This window comes from Antechinus flavipes, chromosome X (assembly GCF_016432865.1).
Source record: "Antechinus flavipes isolate AdamAnt ecotype Samford, QLD, Australia chromosome X, AdamAnt_v2, whole genome shotgun sequence".
Classification (NCBI taxonomy): Eukaryota; Metazoa; Chordata; class Mammalia; order Dasyuromorphia; family Dasyuridae; genus Antechinus; species Antechinus flavipes.
Genome location: NC_067404.1, coordinates 44,202,366 through 44,221,017, shown reverse-complemented (window position 1 = coordinate 44,221,017; position 18,652 = coordinate 44,202,366). Strand labels below are relative to the sequence as shown.

The 18,652-nt window shown below is 43.1% G+C and overlaps 2 protein-coding genes across 5 annotated transcripts in view; one reads left to right on the top strand and one right to left on the bottom strand.

The window, feature by feature from the left end:
* The window catches only part of STK26 (serine/threonine kinase 26), a 53,962-nt gene extending 44,449 nt beyond the window's left edge, over positions 1 to 9,513 (top strand). For 2 of the 4 annotated variants that reach the window (XM_051969071.1, XM_051969068.1), the window contains 8 exons: positions 3,142 to 3,250; positions 3,334 to 3,491; positions 4,551 to 4,736; positions 5,513 to 5,661; positions 6,466 to 6,559; positions 6,743 to 6,805; positions 6,888 to 7,024; positions 7,740 to 9,513. In XM_051969071.1, coding sequence (XP_051825031.1) covers positions 3,142 to 3,250; positions 3,334 to 3,491; positions 4,551 to 4,736; positions 5,513 to 5,661; positions 6,466 to 6,559; positions 6,743 to 6,805; positions 6,888 to 7,024; positions 7,740 to 7,764 — 921 coding nt within the window. In that variant the 3' untranslated portion in view covers positions 7,765 to 9,513. Of the gene's footprint in view, positions 1 to 3,141; positions 3,251 to 3,333; positions 3,492 to 4,550; positions 4,737 to 5,512; positions 5,662 to 6,465; positions 6,560 to 6,742; positions 6,806 to 6,887 lie in introns of all 4 variants that reach the window. The other 2 variants (XM_051969070.1, XM_051969069.1) reach the window with 2 other exon arrangements.
* A 323-nt stretch (positions 9,514 to 9,836) lies between these two features.
* Positions 9,837 to 18,652, bottom strand: part of FRMD7 (FERM domain containing 7) — a 40,849-nt gene continuing 32,033 nt past the window's right edge. The window contains exons 8-12 of the mRNA XM_051969154.1: positions 14,178 to 14,273; positions 13,062 to 13,225; positions 12,234 to 12,302; positions 12,066 to 12,141; positions 9,837 to 11,226 (exon numbers count right to left, since the gene is read on the bottom strand). Of these exons, the coding sequence (XP_051825114.1) occupies positions 10,171 to 11,226; positions 12,066 to 12,141; positions 12,234 to 12,302; positions 13,062 to 13,225; positions 14,178 to 14,273 (1,461 nt within the window). The 3' untranslated portion in view covers positions 9,837 to 10,170. The remainder of the gene's footprint in view (positions 11,227 to 12,065; positions 12,142 to 12,233; positions 12,303 to 13,061; positions 13,226 to 14,177; positions 14,274 to 18,652) is intronic.

Genomic DNA, 18,652 nt, shown 5'->3' with positions numbered 1-18,652 from the left:
CTATCAACTGTGAGCCAGGGAAGAAGTTGAAACACTCATTGAAAGAATAATCTCTGATAATCAATGAGCACTGGGCCTGGACTTTGGGACCGATTTCCTCCTCAATAGAGTGGCTTCTGCTCTGCCTCTACTATCATTTGTGTGCTTTTTGAAAAGACTACACAGAAGAACAGCAAGTATAAAGCTCTAGGCTTCCTACAAATGTCAGTTGTTAGCTGGCTTCTGACTTTGCTTTTTCTGGGGGTGTTGAAAAGCCTTTGATGCTGCTTACAACTGCAGGTCACTTAAAGTAACAATAATTGTTTGCATAGACTTAAGTCTCTTTTGGTTTACTATCCCCTTTTTTCAGTTTGATATTCTTCTGGAAGAGAGGAGGTGGGTGGCTTTAGCTCCTTTTATTCCTAATGGAAGGGAGGAGATAGTCCTTTAGGACAAAAGTCTGCTCCAGCGTTTTTTAGGTGATGGCAAGAGGATTACTTTGGATACTGCTAGTTTATAGCATCTCTGAAATCCCAGCTTGTTGTTCTTCCTTATATACCCAGGTATACATAAAGTACAGCCAAGCTGTTTCTCCCAGGGCTCTCAATAGAGAGACTGTTTGAGTCAAGACAACAGAGTTAGATAACCATTTAACCAAGAAGGTAAAAAGATTTTATTAGTGGTAAAGCAGGTAAGAGTATTGCTTTAAGATGGTTAATTTAAATGAATAAATACTGTTCACTAGAAAGTCACAATAGTATAGCAGAAGGAAGGCTAGAGTAGAATTCTGGAGCTCTCAAGTAACCCCTTTGTCCTTATCTGGAGAGGGTACCTATACCTCTATGTCTCTCCCCCTCTAACTGTATCTCATAACTACTGTATCTCATATCTACCTGTCTCTCATAACTATCTCTCCCCTCTAACTCTAAATATCTATCTCTTCCCATTTCTTTCCCCCTGTATCTATACCGCTATCTCTCCTATAACTTTCTCCCCCTCTATCCGTATCTATATTTCTCTCTCCCCCTGTAACTATATCTGTACCTATCTCTGTAACTTTCTAGCTCTCTCTCCCCTTCTAACTATATCTGTATCTATATTTCTTTGCTCTCTCTCTCCCCCTCTAACTATATCTCAGTCCAAACACTTGCTCTTCTCTGCTTGTTCTGGCTACAATTCACCACAACTAATAACTTTTCCCCTTTTAGAAGTCTACAATATAAGGAGAGGAAATTTTATCTAATTCTCTGATGAACAAAAGCAATTGATGTTGTGTGTGAGGAGTAAAGGCCCCGAATCTAGTCGAGTCTCTTCCTCTCGAGGCCCAAGTTTCTTTTCTGGAAAATGCAGGGGCTGAAATACATAAACCTAGGATACAGTCTAAGAACTAATGTCTGGTGGGAGCAGACAGATGCTTTACACTGAGATCAGACTCCTGGAGTTATGTGCAGTTATTTCCTTGGTATATTCCAAAATTTTCTTCTTCTCTAACAGAGAATAGAAGTACATAAATAGTAGAAGCAGTGATCTCCCAAAGAGTCATAGGGGCCCTGGACAATGAACCTAAGGCTTACTGGAAAATTCACTCACCTTTTTAGCCCTAAGTAGCAGCAGAGCCATCAAAGACAGATTCAGTTGTGTTCAATGGGGACAAAATTTGTGTCAATAACCTGCCAAGTTTGAAACAGGTTTTTTGTTTTGTTTTTTTGGTTGTCACTTAGCCACAGCTGAGTCCCCATGAGTGCCACAGTTAACTAATGTTTTAGAGCTTATTCTCAAATTGATTCTTTCAAATTAGAGGTCTTCCAGGACCATCCATTTTCAAATACTGCATGGAGATGCTAGCTCTGTGTAAATTCCCCAAAGTGATAAGAATATACTGACTGGTTTCCACCGAGGCCCAAATGCCTGCAGAAAGAAGTACATACTCGGCTCCTTAACGTCTGCTCTCTCATGGACGTTTCAGTGCCATCAGTGATTAAAATGGGAGTTTCTCGCCCTCCCAGATGACTGCATATTAAAATAGAAACTTTTTTCCTAGAATTTGATGGTTTTGAAAATAAAATTTTCAACAGAGCTATTGAACTTCCCAAGTCTGGAAGATTATCAGACTACAGTGAAGCATGCTCTAGTTTAAGTGATTCAAGTTTAACATAAAAGTGCTCTTCATTGACTATAAAGGTGGCATTCATTTCAGATGAAGTACACGAGGTGCCAGAGAACCATGAATCCCTTGGTGTGGGCAGGGGCTTGTTTTTTCTTAACCACCTCTGCCCTCCCCACAGCAAACAGAGCTCCACCTCAACCCTGCCTTGACATTCCCACCCTTTCCTGTAATAAGATTGTACACATCGCTATTTGTGCTTTATGAGGTACCAGAATTTTAAAATAACTTCACTGAAAAAAAGATTTTCAGATATTCCATTACAAATTGTCCCGAAACCCAGTGATTGCTTTCCTCGTGTCAAGCCAATTGGCTTTGGTACAAGGGATGGGGAGAGAGGGACGGATGTGTTATATCTTCATGAAAGATCTGAACTCTGCCTGATTTCATACAAGTCAGAATTTTTGAATTTGGGAAGCCCAACAGGCCTGAAAGGGAATGTCAAGATCATCTATTCTAGTCTGACCTTTTCCTTAAAAAGGAAAGAGGAAGAAACCCAGATCCTCCATCCCCAAATCCATCACCTTTTCCATGTAGTGTTAAAACATTGTTAAATGTTAACATTTAATGTCTGTCTCAGGAGCTCATAGAACTCGCATAATCTGAAATCGTTTTGCTGTAGGATTTGAAAGCATATTCCGATAGAATGCTGTTTTATTTCAAAACGGCAGCATCTGAGTAGCTAATCTTTTCCCTCCATGTGAAAAAGTTTCCTTCATTATTGAAGCATACTTACTTCAAACTCTTGTGGAACAGCTGGCCTGGTAAGTCCTCTCATACTTTCAAGGTTAAATTCCTTATTTTAAGACCTGTTTTGGCTTACTTGTCCTATTGAAATTCCTTTTTGAAAAAGTTTCAGGCATGTTTCTTAAACATTGTGAAACAGCTTTTGTGTCATTTCCTTTATTTCAAAGATAACTGAAAGATTAATTTAACCTTTTTTCTTCCCCAAACCTTTGTGTATCGTGTGTGTACGTGTTTTGTTTTTTGCCCCTAAGCTTCGAGCTGGCCCATTTGACGAGTTCCAGATAGCTACCATGCTAAAGGAAATTTTGAAAGGTCTAGACTACCTGCATTCCGAAAAGAAAATTCACAGGGATATAAAAGGTGTGCAAAACTTCAGTATGAACTTGCTAAAAATGGATGTCTTCTGAGGAAGGTAATTCATTTTGGACTTTGACATTTTCCAGCTGCCAACGTCTTGTTGTCAGAGCAAGGAGACGTTAAGCTTGCAGACTTTGGAGTCGCTGGCCAGTTGACAGATACGCAGATTAAAAGGAACACCTTTGTGGGAACCCCATTCTGGATGGCCCCTGAAGTTATTCAGCAATCTGCCTATGACTCAAAAGTAAGATACATTACCTGTGTTTCCATTGTGATTTTAGGTGTGAGTGGATAGATCCAAATCTCAGTGACCCTGGGCCCCCAGAACCACTGTGGCACTAGGTTGGGGTGGTACCTTACTGGGCTTGGGCCCTGGCTCCCAAGTTGGAATTCATCTCGCAGATATTAAGTGTTCATGTGGAGGGCCTTATCACGTTACTGCTGGGGCGGCCTGCCTCAAATCTCTCCCATTCCAAGCCATCCAGCTGTCAAAGTGATCTGAAGCAGAGGCCTCATCATGTCATACTCCCTATTTTACCTCCAGGATCAAATATGAAATTCTCTGGCATTCAAAGCTCTATGTAATCTGCGTCCCCTTCCCCCCCACCCCACACACATACTCTTCTGGTTTTCTTAAACATTATCCCTTCCCCCGCTTAAGTTCCTTGAACAAGACATTCCTATTCTGGACATTTTCATTTTCACATTCCATTCTTAGAACACTCTCCTTCCTTATCTGCTTTCTTCCCAGCCCCAGCTACCTCTCCCCCCCCTTAGAAAACCTCTCCCAATCTCATTTCTAGTGCAGGAACTTTATTTTTGTCTTTATAAATCCCTGGGCCTAGCATAGTACCTTGAGTAGGTGGTGAGCAAAGTGTTTATGCACATGTACCTCTCCTGAATAGGATTCTTACCTGCTAACTCTCACTTCTGTGTGTCAGGATCAACTGTTTGCCATGAGCCTCCATCATTACCCGCCCCCCCAATATAAAATCACTCACCTACTTAAAGCTCAAGTAGTACTTTTTCTGACTTGATTAAGTTTTCCCAGAATTCCAGATGGCCTAAGAAAGCCATTTATCTTGTAAGTGATAGTCTCAACAAGTCTCAAGACTTGCTAGAGGAGAATCACATTGCTGGAGTCCTTACTAAAATGTGGTCATCAATGAGAAGAGGGCCCCAAACTATAAATGGGACTTTGTAGTTACCATCTCAGCCTGTTTTAGAGTTTTTAAAGAAAGGTGCCCGTGTAAGAATGTTGCCTTTTAAGCATTGTCTGTATTTTTTTCTTTTCTCACTTGAGGCTGACATATGGTCCTTAGGAATAACTGCCATTGAATTAGCCAAAGGAGAGCCACCCAACTCTGACATGCATCCCATGAGAGTTCTTTTCCTGATTCCAAAAAATAATCCACCAACTCTATTGGGAGATTTTACTAAGCCCTTTAAAGAGTTCACGGATGCGTGTTTGAACAAGGATCCGTCATTTGTGAGTATCTATTGATTGCTGTTATATTCTATTAAGTTCAAAATGGTAAAGAACGTATGCGTGTATCAAATGTCTCCTTCTCCGTGAATAATGAGATACACAGAAATTGTCCAATATTCCCCTAATTTGCCTCTCTCATGGTTCTTAGCTTGCTTCCTTTCTCTTTTCAGGAGAGAGGGAGCTTGGAAAATAAGGTGTAGCTTAGGTGACACTTAAAGTAAAATGCTTCCTTCACATAAGGAGTTTAGTCAGCTTGGTTTTTCATCTTAAAGGAAGGCACGATTTGAACCTAGAGTCCCCTACCTCCAGAGCCAGCCAATGAGCTTTCCACTGCACCCTACGTGGCGGTTGCCAGTGGGCTTGAAGATGTCTTTCTTTTCCCCCTGGCATCAAAAAGGAAAAAGTAACCGAGTTTGGAGATACAACTTGAAATTTAAACATGTTACTTATTCATATTGATGCAGTGCTGATCATTTTAGTGAGAACAATTAAGATACTCACGGTATCTGAACTCCCAAATGTCTTTTAAATGGAATTTTGTTTTCAAGTCCTGAGCCCAGCTTTTCCCTTTGCAGGTGAGCTAGTAAAGTCATCTTTGTGTGTCCAAGTTGACATTTCAAATTGGTACTAAATCAGTAAGCTTCCGTTCAAATGTACTATTTGTGCTGCAAAACTGTTAGTCATCTCCACAACATATGCTTTGCAGCTTAACCATTCACAGCATTATCAATAATTCAAAGATACACATATTCATGCATCCTTTATTTTTGACTTAGCGTCCGACGGCTAAAGAACTGCTGAAGCACAAATTCATTATTAAAAATGCCAAGAAGACATCATACCTGACAGAACTGATCGATCGGTTCAAGAGGTGGAAAGCCGAAGGGCACAGCGATGACGAATCAGATTCCGACGGCTCTGACTCGTGAGTGTAGCCGCAGCTCGCTCAGTTACTAACCTGGGACTGGGGGTCATTCTGAAAGTCTTCTCAAATCAGCACCGACACTGACCATCGGGCCATCTCTTTATTTATCTGATTATCTGCTTCTGGCCTCCAGGACCGATTTTGAAAAGGAAGTGGTAGATCTAGATGTCTTAAGGCCATCTCAAAATCAGCCCTAAAAAGTTACCTGAATTAACCCCATTAAATCTGTAGTTTAATCTCAGCCATTTTTATCTCCTGTAGCAATTGTCACAGTTTGTTCCTACGGAGTTTGCATAATTGACATTATGTCAGGCTTAAGTTTTGCAAAACACATTTTCTGTATATAGCTATATGTATACATTCTATAAAAACCGTGTCACCTGAGCAGATAAGATAGATTCGGTATTTTTATAAAATTTCTGAATTAGTTTTAGAATAGTCTATGTTTAGCTACACCAAAATAATCATTTTTCCTTGGCAGGATGGGCACAAAAGCCATTGAAATTCTAAATTATCTAAATCTCCGATTCCTACACCCATGATGCTGTTCTCAACATTTTTTTTTTTTTTTTAAGGATTCCAAAGGTAGTACCATAGAGTGTCTACATAACAACTGGTCAGTTTGAATCTCACTGATTCCAACAAGTCAGTGCAGGCACAGGAACACTTAAGTTTGGTAAAAGGAGACCTCTCTGAGGGCTAACTGGTATCTTCTATCATCACTAACATCGTTTACTGACCATTACTGGATAAAGTATTCTTGTTGACAGAGAAAAAACAAAAGGTCTTTTTTTCCCCTCTTAGGGAATGCAGCAGCAAGGAAAGTAATTCTCATCCCGAATGGACTTTCACTACCGTCAGGAAGAAACCTGATGCAAAGAAACTCCAGAACGGAACGGTAAGGAGATGGTCTTTTCCTATAGAACGTGGAAAAACTAAAATTGCCCCGAGGTGCCCTGGTGCTGAGCACCTCTTTGGCTAGTTTGTGGCTACAGGCTTAGGGAGGTGGCCCTTTAGGAAAAGAGCACCATTCCCTTTGTAACAAATCATTCTTGTCTGTCCTTTGATCTTTATGTTAAAGGAACAAGACCTTGCCAAAACCCTGAGCTGCTTGTCTACAATAATCACACCCGTATTTGCTGAAGTAAGTACTGTTCCATTCTCTATGGCTTGCTCTTTGCAAGATTCTTTTTAACCTGAAAGTATCATCGGTCTCTGCTGTTTAGTTGAAAGAGCAAGACACAAGTAACGCAAGCAGAACAAAAGCGATCGAAGAGCTTGAAAAGAGTATGGCAGTGGCGGAATCTGCCTGTCCTGGAATTACGGATAAGATGGTGAAGAAATTAATTGAGAAGTTTCAAAAGTAAGTTTCCTGGGTAAGCTACTTTTCCTTCAAGTCATTCTTGAAAAACTCTCGTCTTCTTCCTCCAGTTTGGTTCCTTGGCTTAAGCAGGCTAATTGGCCACAAACATACAGTCACAATTTCCTTCCCAACCAAGAAATGATTTTTAGCTAGCATTTTAGAAACAGTTGTTGACTGTCTCCAGAACTTAAAAATTGCTCTCCCTCTCTCTCCCCTCCTCCCTCTTCCCCCACCCCCCTCACCCCCGAAAAAAAAATCTATTTTTTGCTGAGGCAACTGGGGTTAAGTGATTCGCCCAGAGCCACACAATGTATCAGATCAGATTTGAACTCTGGTTCTCCATCTACTGTGCCACCCAGCTGCCCCTATAATATTCTTTAGGCAAAAAATATGAAGAGCATTTAAACATTTCTTTTTGTCATAAAAGGCAAAGCGGGATACAATATGTAAATTTAAATTCTCTTCCCTCCCCCCACTTTATAAAAAAAAAATCACAAAAACCTTTATTTTTAGTTTAGGAGATTCAAGAACAACAGGTTCCAGTTTTATCAGGAAAACATGGAAAACTATTTTCCTTCCTTGGCAATTGGCAAATAACAGTTGCTTGGAAATTGATTTCTGCCACCCATCAGATTAAAAGAGTTTTAGCAGCCTGTGGAATCAATTGATTGTTAATACTTTTTGTTTTTAATTGTTTGGTTTTTTTAATTCATAGGTTTTCCGTTAATGACTCATCCTAAGAAACTTCCCATTATTGACTTCAGTTACATCCAGCTCCATTGAAATCCACCCAGACAACTTCAAGCTTGGCAGTGCTTACTTATTAGCTCATGAGCTCCCATGTGCCTTTTGGATCTTTGCAGCATACTGATGGTGAAGGATTTGGAAGCACCTACTCAACTATTTTGTGAGGGCGTATATGGTTTTATATTTTCAGGAGATGATTTTGTAGAGAGGTTTTAATATCATAGTATCATCTATGTTTATTCTGGTAAATGTTGAGCTCTAGTTTTGCTTTTAGGCATCAATTATTTTTAATAGGATGCGCAAGTTAATAGTAGGATTTTGCTCTTTGGTTAACTGTACACTGCTGAGACATACAGATCTGTCATAGCAACCATGAGTGAAACTTATCAAGAAGTTTCCAAAACCAGCTCTTCTCTCTCCTCCCCACCCCCCAAGAGACCGTTCTAGGCAGCGCTCACCTGCGTAGCACCAGGAAAGGCAAAGCGTGAAAAGGCGCACTTGTCACCGCGTACCCATTCTGTTTTTGGACCAGGACAAACCACTCACCGATTCCCCACTCCCCTCATTTGAGAGCAATAATGTAGTAAAGTAGTTTGCAGCTGCTCCATGTAGCCACATCAACAAACATCATCTTTCGTAGAACAGGCTTTTTCGAGTCATATTTGAAGTCTTATCGTCAATCACAGCTAGAAACTTAAGAGCAATACCGCACAGCCAGGGAAGGCTTTTACAATACCGTTGGAAATGCAGGCTGGTCCATCTCCCTGAAACGTTCCCAATGCTTAGGTTTAGGGGGAGCTCGAAGAGGTTGGCTACCACCTCTTCCTCCCCAGCAGCGACGGCGGGTATCCGAGCAGAAATCCCAACCAGCATTATTTGTGTGTGCGTATGGGGGTTAAGTTGGCTCGTGAAGTGTTTGTTTTCTCAATCTGTCCACAGCCATCATTTGTTCATAATTTCCGAAAGGGTATTTTGAATATATATTTCCTGTTAGTATGCAAATAACTGAGTTAGAGGTATTCTTTCCCCCAAGTAGTCTCCAGTGGAATAGAGTAATATTTTTCCCTCCCAAAAAGTAGGTAAGGTGATACAATTGCTTTTTCGTTCTATTTATGGTACTTACGGATCCAGTATGTATATTATGCTGAATTTCAATACTTGTGGGATTGTTGGTGTACATTTATTTTTTATAAAGGTTCTTGTGTTTCTCGTATCATTTGGATCTGCACAATCTTGTTTTTGCACAAGTCTTGTTAAGAACCTGCATATCCTATCTGCCAAATATAAGAAGGAGGAAGGTGTGAAGGTCTGGGGAGTCAAGTGGCCATTGGCTTCTTTTTTTTGATCCGAGACACCCGAGAGTCAGAAAGTGCAGTGTTCTCCTGTATACCAAGGATAAGTTCTTTTCAATGGTGCCTACAGTGTATAAAAAATATTTTTCATTCCTTGTTTTCGTGTTCAAGAAATGATTCTGTTAAGATTTTCACCTGCTGTGTAACTGAAACTCAATTACTTACGATTTCTATCTACAAGTCTGGAGGTCATTTTTGAAAACAAGAGTGTTCTGGATTAAAATATTTTTGTATAAGCAACAAGTCATATAAACACAGTTATCTGAAGCTTTACAAAGTTCAACTAGTAACGTGCATTATCAGTGTAGTTAATTAAGTCTTACTATTTAAAGTGTATGTTCCTTCACCCTGTCGGGGAGGTTACAAAAATAAATATTTTAATTCCGTAAACTTCCGTGACTTGTACTGTTCCTGTTTGTGGCGGGGAACGATTACCTGTCTCTCCTCGGGAGTCTCCGGCTGGCAAACTGCAGCCAGACACTGAACGGCGGAGCACATAGTCTTGCTTCTTGTGGTGGGCTTTATGTGGAGAGATAAAGATGACAATAGAGGAGTTACAGGGTGAGAGAGAGGTGATAAACACACAGTAAGCTTACTGAAAGGGGAACTGAGAAAGGCTACTTCACTGGAGGAACAAAGTCTCAAGCAGAAACCTCTTTTTAAAAACTTCAGAAGTCTCTCAAAAAGAGACTCATCCTTGCTGCCGCTGCTAATGGCCAGCAACCCAAGTCAACCTACCTCTTGAGGAATCATGAGTTGTTCACCAGTGTCAGTCAGTTATTAACCCTAAGGTAGAATAATGGCACCAACAACACGATGGAACTGAACCGCCACTTATACTCTAGCCAAAAAAAAAAAAAAAAACTCTTTCAAGTTGGAGCTAGGGATGGCAGGACACACGAATCTCTCTGCTACCTTTAAAATCCCTTTTGTTCTCCCCCAATTGCAACAGAGTGAGGGAGGGAAGGGGCCGGAGCAATAGCTCCACTGGGGACCCAGAGTACTTTGCCAGAAAGAACAGTATTTGTACGACACGGGGTGTACCATTTACGCTAGAAAATAATTGCGTGTTTTCAGCGCAGTCCGGCCCGTGTCAGTGACAGGCGTAGTAAAAGACGCCTCCTCGTCTGTTTCATCCAGTTGGAGACTGCCTGAAGACAGACGGATTCTGGCTACGGGGGATCTCACCGTCTTGTCATACAAAGCGTAGTAGTCCGGGTGAAGCATCTCCGGTTCCGAGTCGCTGGAATCGCTACCTAAATATCGTTCGGCCGCGCTCTGACTCCTCAAGACCTCTGGGAACTCCTGCTGGGCAAACATGTAGGTGAAGAAATCGGCTTTTCGACTTAGAGCAGGGCAGGGCCCCAGAGGCTGGAACTCGGACCCAAAAGGAAAACGGATGGTTTTCATGTCAGAATGGCTATGAGACCGTTTAGGGGTTTGTTCTTGAGCCCTGTACTCAAAGGCACCTTCCAGAGTCCCATCGTCATCTTCCATACCCACATCGGGGGCGTCCCCACTGCTAGTCCTGGCTAGGGCTTCTTCCACATCCTGAAAATCATGCTGAAAGGTCTCCATTCTGGCAACCCGGGGGCTTCTTTTGGCTGCCTTTCCTAAAGCGGCCATGGCTGGAGAGCGCCTGGGCACCTGGGGTGGCTGGTCCACATAAAAAAAGACCTGGGGAGGGGCAACGTCGACCCGCTGGCTGACACTGGGAACGTAAGGCAGGTCCGTGTAAGTCAGTTGCTGCCTTGGGGGGGTCGCCCCTCTCGTGCTCCCAAAAGACGTGCTCGTGTTCCCTTCGGCGAACTTGGAGCTGATCTGGAAGGAGTTGAGGGGGCTCTTCTGTCTGTAGAAGTCATCGGGCTCGGGGTCAGCGTGAAAGTCAGGCTGGGGGTAAATGAAAGGAAAAGTGGAGCTGCTCTGGGACTGGTGCACAAGTGTCGGGTGGGCGGCTTCTGGTCTGGAGCGCTCAAACTCGGCTGCGAACGTCACCTCCACTGTGGAGTTCCTCCTCCTGCTGTCCAGCGTGGGTTCCGAGGCGTGAACTCCATTGGCGTTGCGGTAACACCCGCTGCCGTAGACGAGATGCAAATCTTCAACCTTGGGGGAAGGTGAGGAGGGAAGGACAGGAAAAGCTTTTAAGTCAGCTTGGAAAGGGCAAAGCTTGCAGGGGAATTGAGGGGTCAGAACCATTCGTGCAGAAAAGATAAAAAGCATGTGACAGGCCAGCCCAGGAAGGGGGACCGTGCGTGGCCAGCTGTGGTCTCTCAGCCTTCCATCCCATGGGCCTGGGAGGCAGGAGCCCGGGAGGCAGGAGCCCAGCTCTACGCCAACTGAACTACGTGCCATGGAGTCCTCCTCATTCTCTCTCTGGGCCTTAGTTCTCTCCTCTGCCTTGTGAGCAAGGGGGAAGACACCAGATTCGATTAGATTATCTCCAAGGTCTCTTTCATTGCTCAAAGTCTTCTGGGTGTGCACAAATGCCTTTGATTTACATGAAGGGAGAGGAGTTTATGGGCCACATAATGAATGAGTACAGGCTGTTGAATCTTAGGGGTGGAAGGGAAGGAGGATAATAAATGTCACTAAATTCAACTTGAAGCAAATCCCTGTGTATCAAGGGAACGGCAAATGTCTTCTCGGAAATTGAGTTTCGGAGCCATCAAACAAAAAATGCCTTTAGACCTTTTATTCCTGGTAGACTTTAAAAGTCTGTAAGGAAAAATCAGCCCCCTTGAACTCGAGAGACACTCATTTTTGGAGGAGTCACCCCAACCTCAGCCACCCAGGTACCCAGATGGTCCTTCCTAAACGCTCCTCTGGCTCAAAAGAGCCAAGTGTGCCGTTAAAGGTGTCTGTGTTTTCACCAGTGAAGAGCCTTGCGAGAAGCGGGTGGAACACTGAAAGCTGCTAAAATGCTCAACGGATAGAAATTTTACCTGCTTAGCCACGTCCGAAAGGAGGTCCGGGGATGACCTGCACTGCCGCTCGTGGTATCGAGGCGGGTAATGTTTCCTGAAATCCCAAAACAGGACAGTCATCGGGGTTCGTGAGCACAGCAGCACAGAGAAACCTAAGTGCAGCTCAGACCGACCCCCTCCACCTACCTCTCGAAGGGTAAGCTCTTCAGCCGGCCTTTTTTCCCATACTCCAAAAGTTGCCTTTGGGTCCTGCCACTAAGAAAACGAAGACCTCTGTGTTAAGTAAAACATTTGTCTTCGCTGTTATCTTAGTTAAACACAGTCAACGTAAGCATTAGAGCCTACACTCACTGTTACATTGAAGGAAAGATACCTACATATGGGAGAAAATAGAAAACAGAGAGAAAGCTGGGTATCTGGAGGGAGGCTGGGAAACCTGCAGCGCGCTGGGCTTGGAGGGAGCCGAGGCCAGAGTACAGAGGCAGGAATGGAGATGGGAGCCGGAAGGGCTCCCGAGAAAACGGCAGAGCAGGAGAGCTAGAAGGTACTTGAGGCTAAGTTGCAGAAAGGAGACTAACCCGCACTGGCATGGTGAAATTACAGGTCAAATCCCTAGCTCTAATTAAAAGCCTGGCATCGTTAAGAAAGTGTTTAATTATCCTATTGGTTGGAAGCATGTAAACCACACTTAGTAGCCTCCGCTTTCGCCAGATCCAGCTCACAATCTCTATACTTTTCAAAGTATCGGTAACCGACCATTTCACGTCCCAGCCACTCTGAAAGCCGTACGAGCGGACGGGCCTTAGGTGGACCAAAGGGAACCTCACCCAGGCAGCCTACGGCCAAGCATGCACATAACCAACCCCAACTTAGTTTTTTTTTTTTTTTTTTTTACTTCTAGAACAAAGTCTCCAGGTTCCCTCCCCCTCCCTCCCTCCCCCCCCCCCCCCAGTTACTGAAAACAGGTTTGGTTTTGTTCTTTTTTTTCCAAAATAAGCTTTTAAAACATATTACCTATAGCGAAAACTTGAGCCCTTACTGCAGAAGAGTGTTTTGGGCCTGGATTTGGGTTCTTCGGAGAGTCTAAAAAAGGCATGGTACTCAACACACGTCTTCCAGAATGCTTTGCACGCGTCCCTGTTGGCCATGGTAAACTCCAACGTGTCCTTGTACAACACCTGCACGAGTCACATAAGACACTGCCCTCAGAATCCGGAAGAATTACCCCTTGGTTTCTTACCCTGCAAAGGGAGGTAGTCCAACTAGATAGCTCCCTTTCTAGGGAGGCAACGCAAACACCCCATACACTTCCATTTCCTAGCTGTGGTACCGGATTTCAATTTTCTCATCAGTAAAACAGGGAGGATGCAAATGAAGAAATCCCATCTCTCTCTCTCTCACACACACACACACACACACACACACACACACACACACACACACCATCATAGTAGTATTTCAGGGATGGCACTGAATTGAGTATTCTTCAAACCAAGAAAGAACATGATTCACAGCCCGGGTAACCTCAGATAGAAGGCTGTACCTCACTGGGTGTTACTGTCTAGTTTGTACCAAAGCTTGTGACAGTATCAAAATTCTGATGTACCTTCCTCTTCTCCTTGGACTACGGGTACGGAATGGAGAATGCAGTGGGAGATGAAACCATTAAGCAAAGTAGACGGCACCCACAGGAATGGGTTCCTGAGGAGGCGGGGCTCCCAGGGATATAAAAATGACAAACTCATTTTCCAAGCTAATCAGAGAGTCAGCGACACCTCCTCCCCCCCCCAGCACATGTAGTCCTGGACCACATGTAACTCACCGGCTGCCTCGGAAAGTGGCTCCGAGCTTCCTACTGCACAACTTGCTGGCGTTTCCTTAGCTGAACACAATGGCACGTGGACCCACCCGCTTTGGAATTTTCCCACAGGAAAATCGCCACTAGAGCTTTGCTTCTGACCATGAGAGGAGTGGTGATGGGGGTGGGGGTGGAGGGGAGGGGTGTAGAAGCAAGGGGCCTGCCAACATTCACAGTGCCCATTCCAACCACGTGCGCTGGGTGTTTGCAAAAGCAGCCCCAGCCCCACAAATGAACAGGAAATCAAATGACCACAGTCGGAACACACTTACCGAAATATTGGCATGGAGTTTGATAAGAAAATGCTTTCTCTTAAAACTCAGCTTCCGGATTTTAGCCCAGTTGAAAGTATTGATCTTGGTATTCCCCTACAATGAAATACATTGAAGTGTTGAAGTCAACACATCCCCCCCAGCCAGATTATTATCATTATCATAACAGGCTCCTCATTAGTCTGATCTTTTCCCCTCTGATCTATTTTTCATTTATTCCTGTGTATACTTACGGACGTACTCGTCTGACTTCATTAGCATCTAAGTTCCTTTAGAATGCGGGCCATTTCATTCCTTACACTTTTCCCCTAGGACAGGAGGCTTTTACTAAATACTGACTTATCCTCCATACATCTGACAAAATAAATAACCTTCCTAAGACACAGTTCTGACTTCAGTCACCTTCTCAAAAACTTTTAGGGCTCATTATTGCCTTTAGGATAAGATGCTCTTGACTTTTTGGTTAACTCCCAGCACCAGCCCCAAATCTGTTCTCTGCCCCAGGGCCTTCTCCAGTTTTCTGGAAGTCATTTCTAGATTCTCCTCAAATAGCCGGATCTGGACTTCTGGCCTCTTTCTAGGTCTTACCTTTGTCTATTCCTTCCCGCTCACTGTGAGGCGGGCCTCTTGGGTCCTAGAGAACATTACATCCCCACCTGCTATGTTGAGGGAGGACCTTGAATCCCATGACTTCTTTCCAGCCATTGATTGACTGGATTTATCCCTCAATCGTAAACCTATCAGGTCACACTAGTCCCATTCCTGCGATTCTGAACTGCTGGCTGGCATATAATTCCAGTTTCCTTATCCCACAGTTCCTGCTTTTTTTATTTGTATCTCCTCAATCCTACCTCCCAAATATTCCACTCAGATTTACCCTTTGTCCCTGGGTTCTCTAGACTATCTGCAAAATTAACAAATTTGCTTTCTACCCTCTCCTGGCTCCCTTCCTGTTGATGTGACACCCCTGGCCATCCTTTCGAGGACTAGTTGGACTTCCACACCCCTGCTCTACAAGTATCCCTTAGCCACATCTCTTTTGAGGTTTGAGCAATCTGGATCTATCAGCCAGTGAAGAACCTTGTATCTGTTCCCTAGCACTCCCAGGTCATTCTCCCACCTTGCCTCAATGAGTTCAGGACCTGGCTCCCACTCTTTCCATCCTAACTTCTAACTTCCCACTGGGACGCTTCAATCATCCTCTTTTCAAAAGCCCTGCCATCAGTTCCTCAATCTATTCAATTTCCATGGCCTACTCCTCCCCCTACCCCAGATCTTACAGAATGATCATCTGCTGGATGTTACCATCTTCTCCAATGGTTCTATTTCCATATTCAGGAACTCTGAAGTGCCTTTATACGATCATCTCTTCTATCATTCTATGTCTCCTTTTGCCTTATGACCCCTCAACCTGTTCTTTAACCTCATCAATCCTCCTAATCAATCCTCAGGTCTTCCCCAGACAACGACCCTGAACTATCTGTACTCTCTTCCCTTCCCCATCTTGACCACCCGATGAATCATTCGAGTCTAACCCAAGTCCTTCGTCCTATTGCCAGTCATATCTTGTCAAACCCCCGCCCCTGGATCACTCCCAGCATTCCATGGAGAAAATCATGGGATTGTGTTGGCCGGCTCCATCACGAGCTTAAGTTACGTAATCTCAACCGAGTCCTCGCTGCAAGGCAATCCTTGGACACCTCCCTCCCTAATCAAGTCACTCTCCTTCCCAACAGTGCCTATTCCAAACCTTTTTAATCCCTTCTCCTGCCACCTATTGTGCCCGCTTCAGACTCTCTCGGCTGCAGACTCTGCCTCACACTTGATCCAAAAAACTGAGGCCATTCGCAGAGTGCTACCTCTTCCCACATCACTTCACTTTTTGAACTCCTGTATACTTCTGTCACCATCCCCCCTTTCTCCACCAGAAAAATGTTTGCCAAGTTTCAGTGTCTCCCCATGTCCCGGCTATTTCCCTGCTGCCTACAAACAGTCCCATGCTTTCTGCTATTTTTACACTTGGTTTTCTTGTACATACTCTATGATCCCCGAGTCAGGAAACATGTCATGTGGCTGGAATTACTTTCCTCTTACGAACACGCTCTGAATCCTGGCTTCCCTAGTTTCCTTCTAGAGTCTCATAAAATCCCACCTTCTGCAGGAGGCTTTCTTTTTTTGCTCACCCCATTACTATTGCCTTCCCTCCAAGATGGCCTTCCAGTTACACTGTATACATCTTGTGTATCCATGGTTATTTCAACAGAACAGAAGCTTGTCAAGGGCAAGGATCATCTTTTTGCCTCCTTTGCACAGTCCCTGGGACGCCATAGAGATTTGTAAGGTCTACCACGATCCACCTCTCCAACTTATTTCACACATAGAGAAGTCCAGCCAAATGAACTCCCGAGCTCCTCCCCACGCTCAGCCTCTTAGTGACTGCCGCCGTACATCTGCCTAAGTCTGGAATGTACTTCCTTCATGTTGCTTCCTGCCCCGAGCCACTGAGCCGAAAGCATTTCTCGTCACTTTCTGCTTAAATACTTTGCCTATGTTAACTCTCTTGGTTCTGTTACTTCCTTCACTACACTATCCTTATCCCCGAACATGTCTCTCTCACCTCAGTAGAATATAAGCACTTTGCAGGCAGAAACTCTCGTCATTTTTTGTCACTTTGCCCTCAGCACCTTGCATGTAGTTGCCCATCCCACTTTAAATCTCCTTGTTAGCCTAAACCTGCCTCTTAGCTCTTTCTAACAAAGGCTGCGATTTCTCTCTCGTCCCTCCTTCACATGATGGCACTTTAAATATCTGAATACCACTACCATGGCTCACCTGAGTCTTCCCTTCTCCAGTATAAACATAACCTTTAGCTGAACCTCCTATGTCATGGACTCCAGGCCCTTTACCACCCACCGCAGTTGACAATCCACCTTAGATCCATACCCTAAAACAAAACTAACTATAAATTTTCAGGGGAAAAATGAGTGGCTAAAGGAGAGAAAACCCAAGCACAGAAAGTTACTTTGAGAATAGAGGTCAGCAGGGTTCCTCTGCAGAGGAGGATACTGAAGCAAAAAACAAACAAAAAACACCTTTCCTAACCCAAACAGTAATGTCAAATGAATAACATCACATGGCCAACTGTCCCCAAAGAATCCATAAGAGAAATTTTAAAAGACTTTAAATATCAAATGAAAAACTAGAATTGGGCAAGGGGAAGTCAGTGAAGTTATAAGCCACCAAAAAATAATAAAATAAAATAGAAAGAATGAAAAAAATAGAAGAGAACATGAGAATACTTGGACTACCTGAAAGCTACAACCAAAGAAGCTTAACAATAAAAGAAATAATTATAGAAAATTGTCCTGAAGTGTTAAAACAAGAGGGAAAAGTAGAAATGGAAAAACAAATCCACCAATCATCACTTGAAAAAGATCCTATGAGGAGAACTTACAGGATCATCATAGCCAAATCCCAAAACCCACATTTCAAGGGAAAAAATATTACAAGCGACAAGAAAAAAACAATTCAAATATGGCAGAGCCACAATTAGAATCACACAAGGCCTAGCAGTGGCTACATTAAAAGCCTACAGATTTTGGAACAGCATATATTGAAGAGCAAAAGAAATGACGTTGTAGCCGAAAATATCATACATCTTGAACAACAACAACAACAACAAAAAAATGGACATTCAATGAATAGCCAGATTTTCAGGATTTTTTCACAAAAAGACCTGACCTTAATAGAAAATCTGACATAGAAGATCCAAAAGAAAAACAAGATAAACATCAAAAACCAAATGCAAGAAACTCAATAAGGACAAATTGTTTGTTTTATACAAAGAAATACATATAAATCATATGTCTAACGCTGTCATTAAGTGATCGGGTAATTCAAAAACAGGATTGGGGTAAAACTGAGTATAATGTGATTCTTAAAAAGTAAAACTATACAAGAAAAGGTCAAAAGAATAATTATCTCACACTAATGAGGTATAAGAGTAAAAACTGACACAAAAGAATTAGATGAGGATCCAGGGCTGGTACTTCTGGAACAGTACTCTCATGGCGAGTAGGTTAAAGAGGGAACTAGGTGTGTATGTATTGTGTGTGTGTGTGTGTGTGAATACATAAAAGGAGTATAAAAGTCCTCTAAATTCAGAAAAAATATAAGAAGATAAGAGCATAGGGAAGGCAGGGGGGTTATATAAGGAAGGGATTTTTAAACAGGAAGCCCGCTCACAATTTATCTAGGTTAAAGAGAGAATAATATATATATTTAGAAGAAACAAATTTTTTTTAATTTATAAAGAAATACAAGGGTGAGAGAATAAGAAGAGGGTTATAGTGGAATGTATAGATTAATGGGAAGGGGATAAAGAGGGAAGGAAAAGTTGGGAAAGGATAAGGGAGGTCAGGTTAAGTAATAGGAAGACAAGGTAATGGGCAAAAGTAAAGCAGAGGATTCAAGAG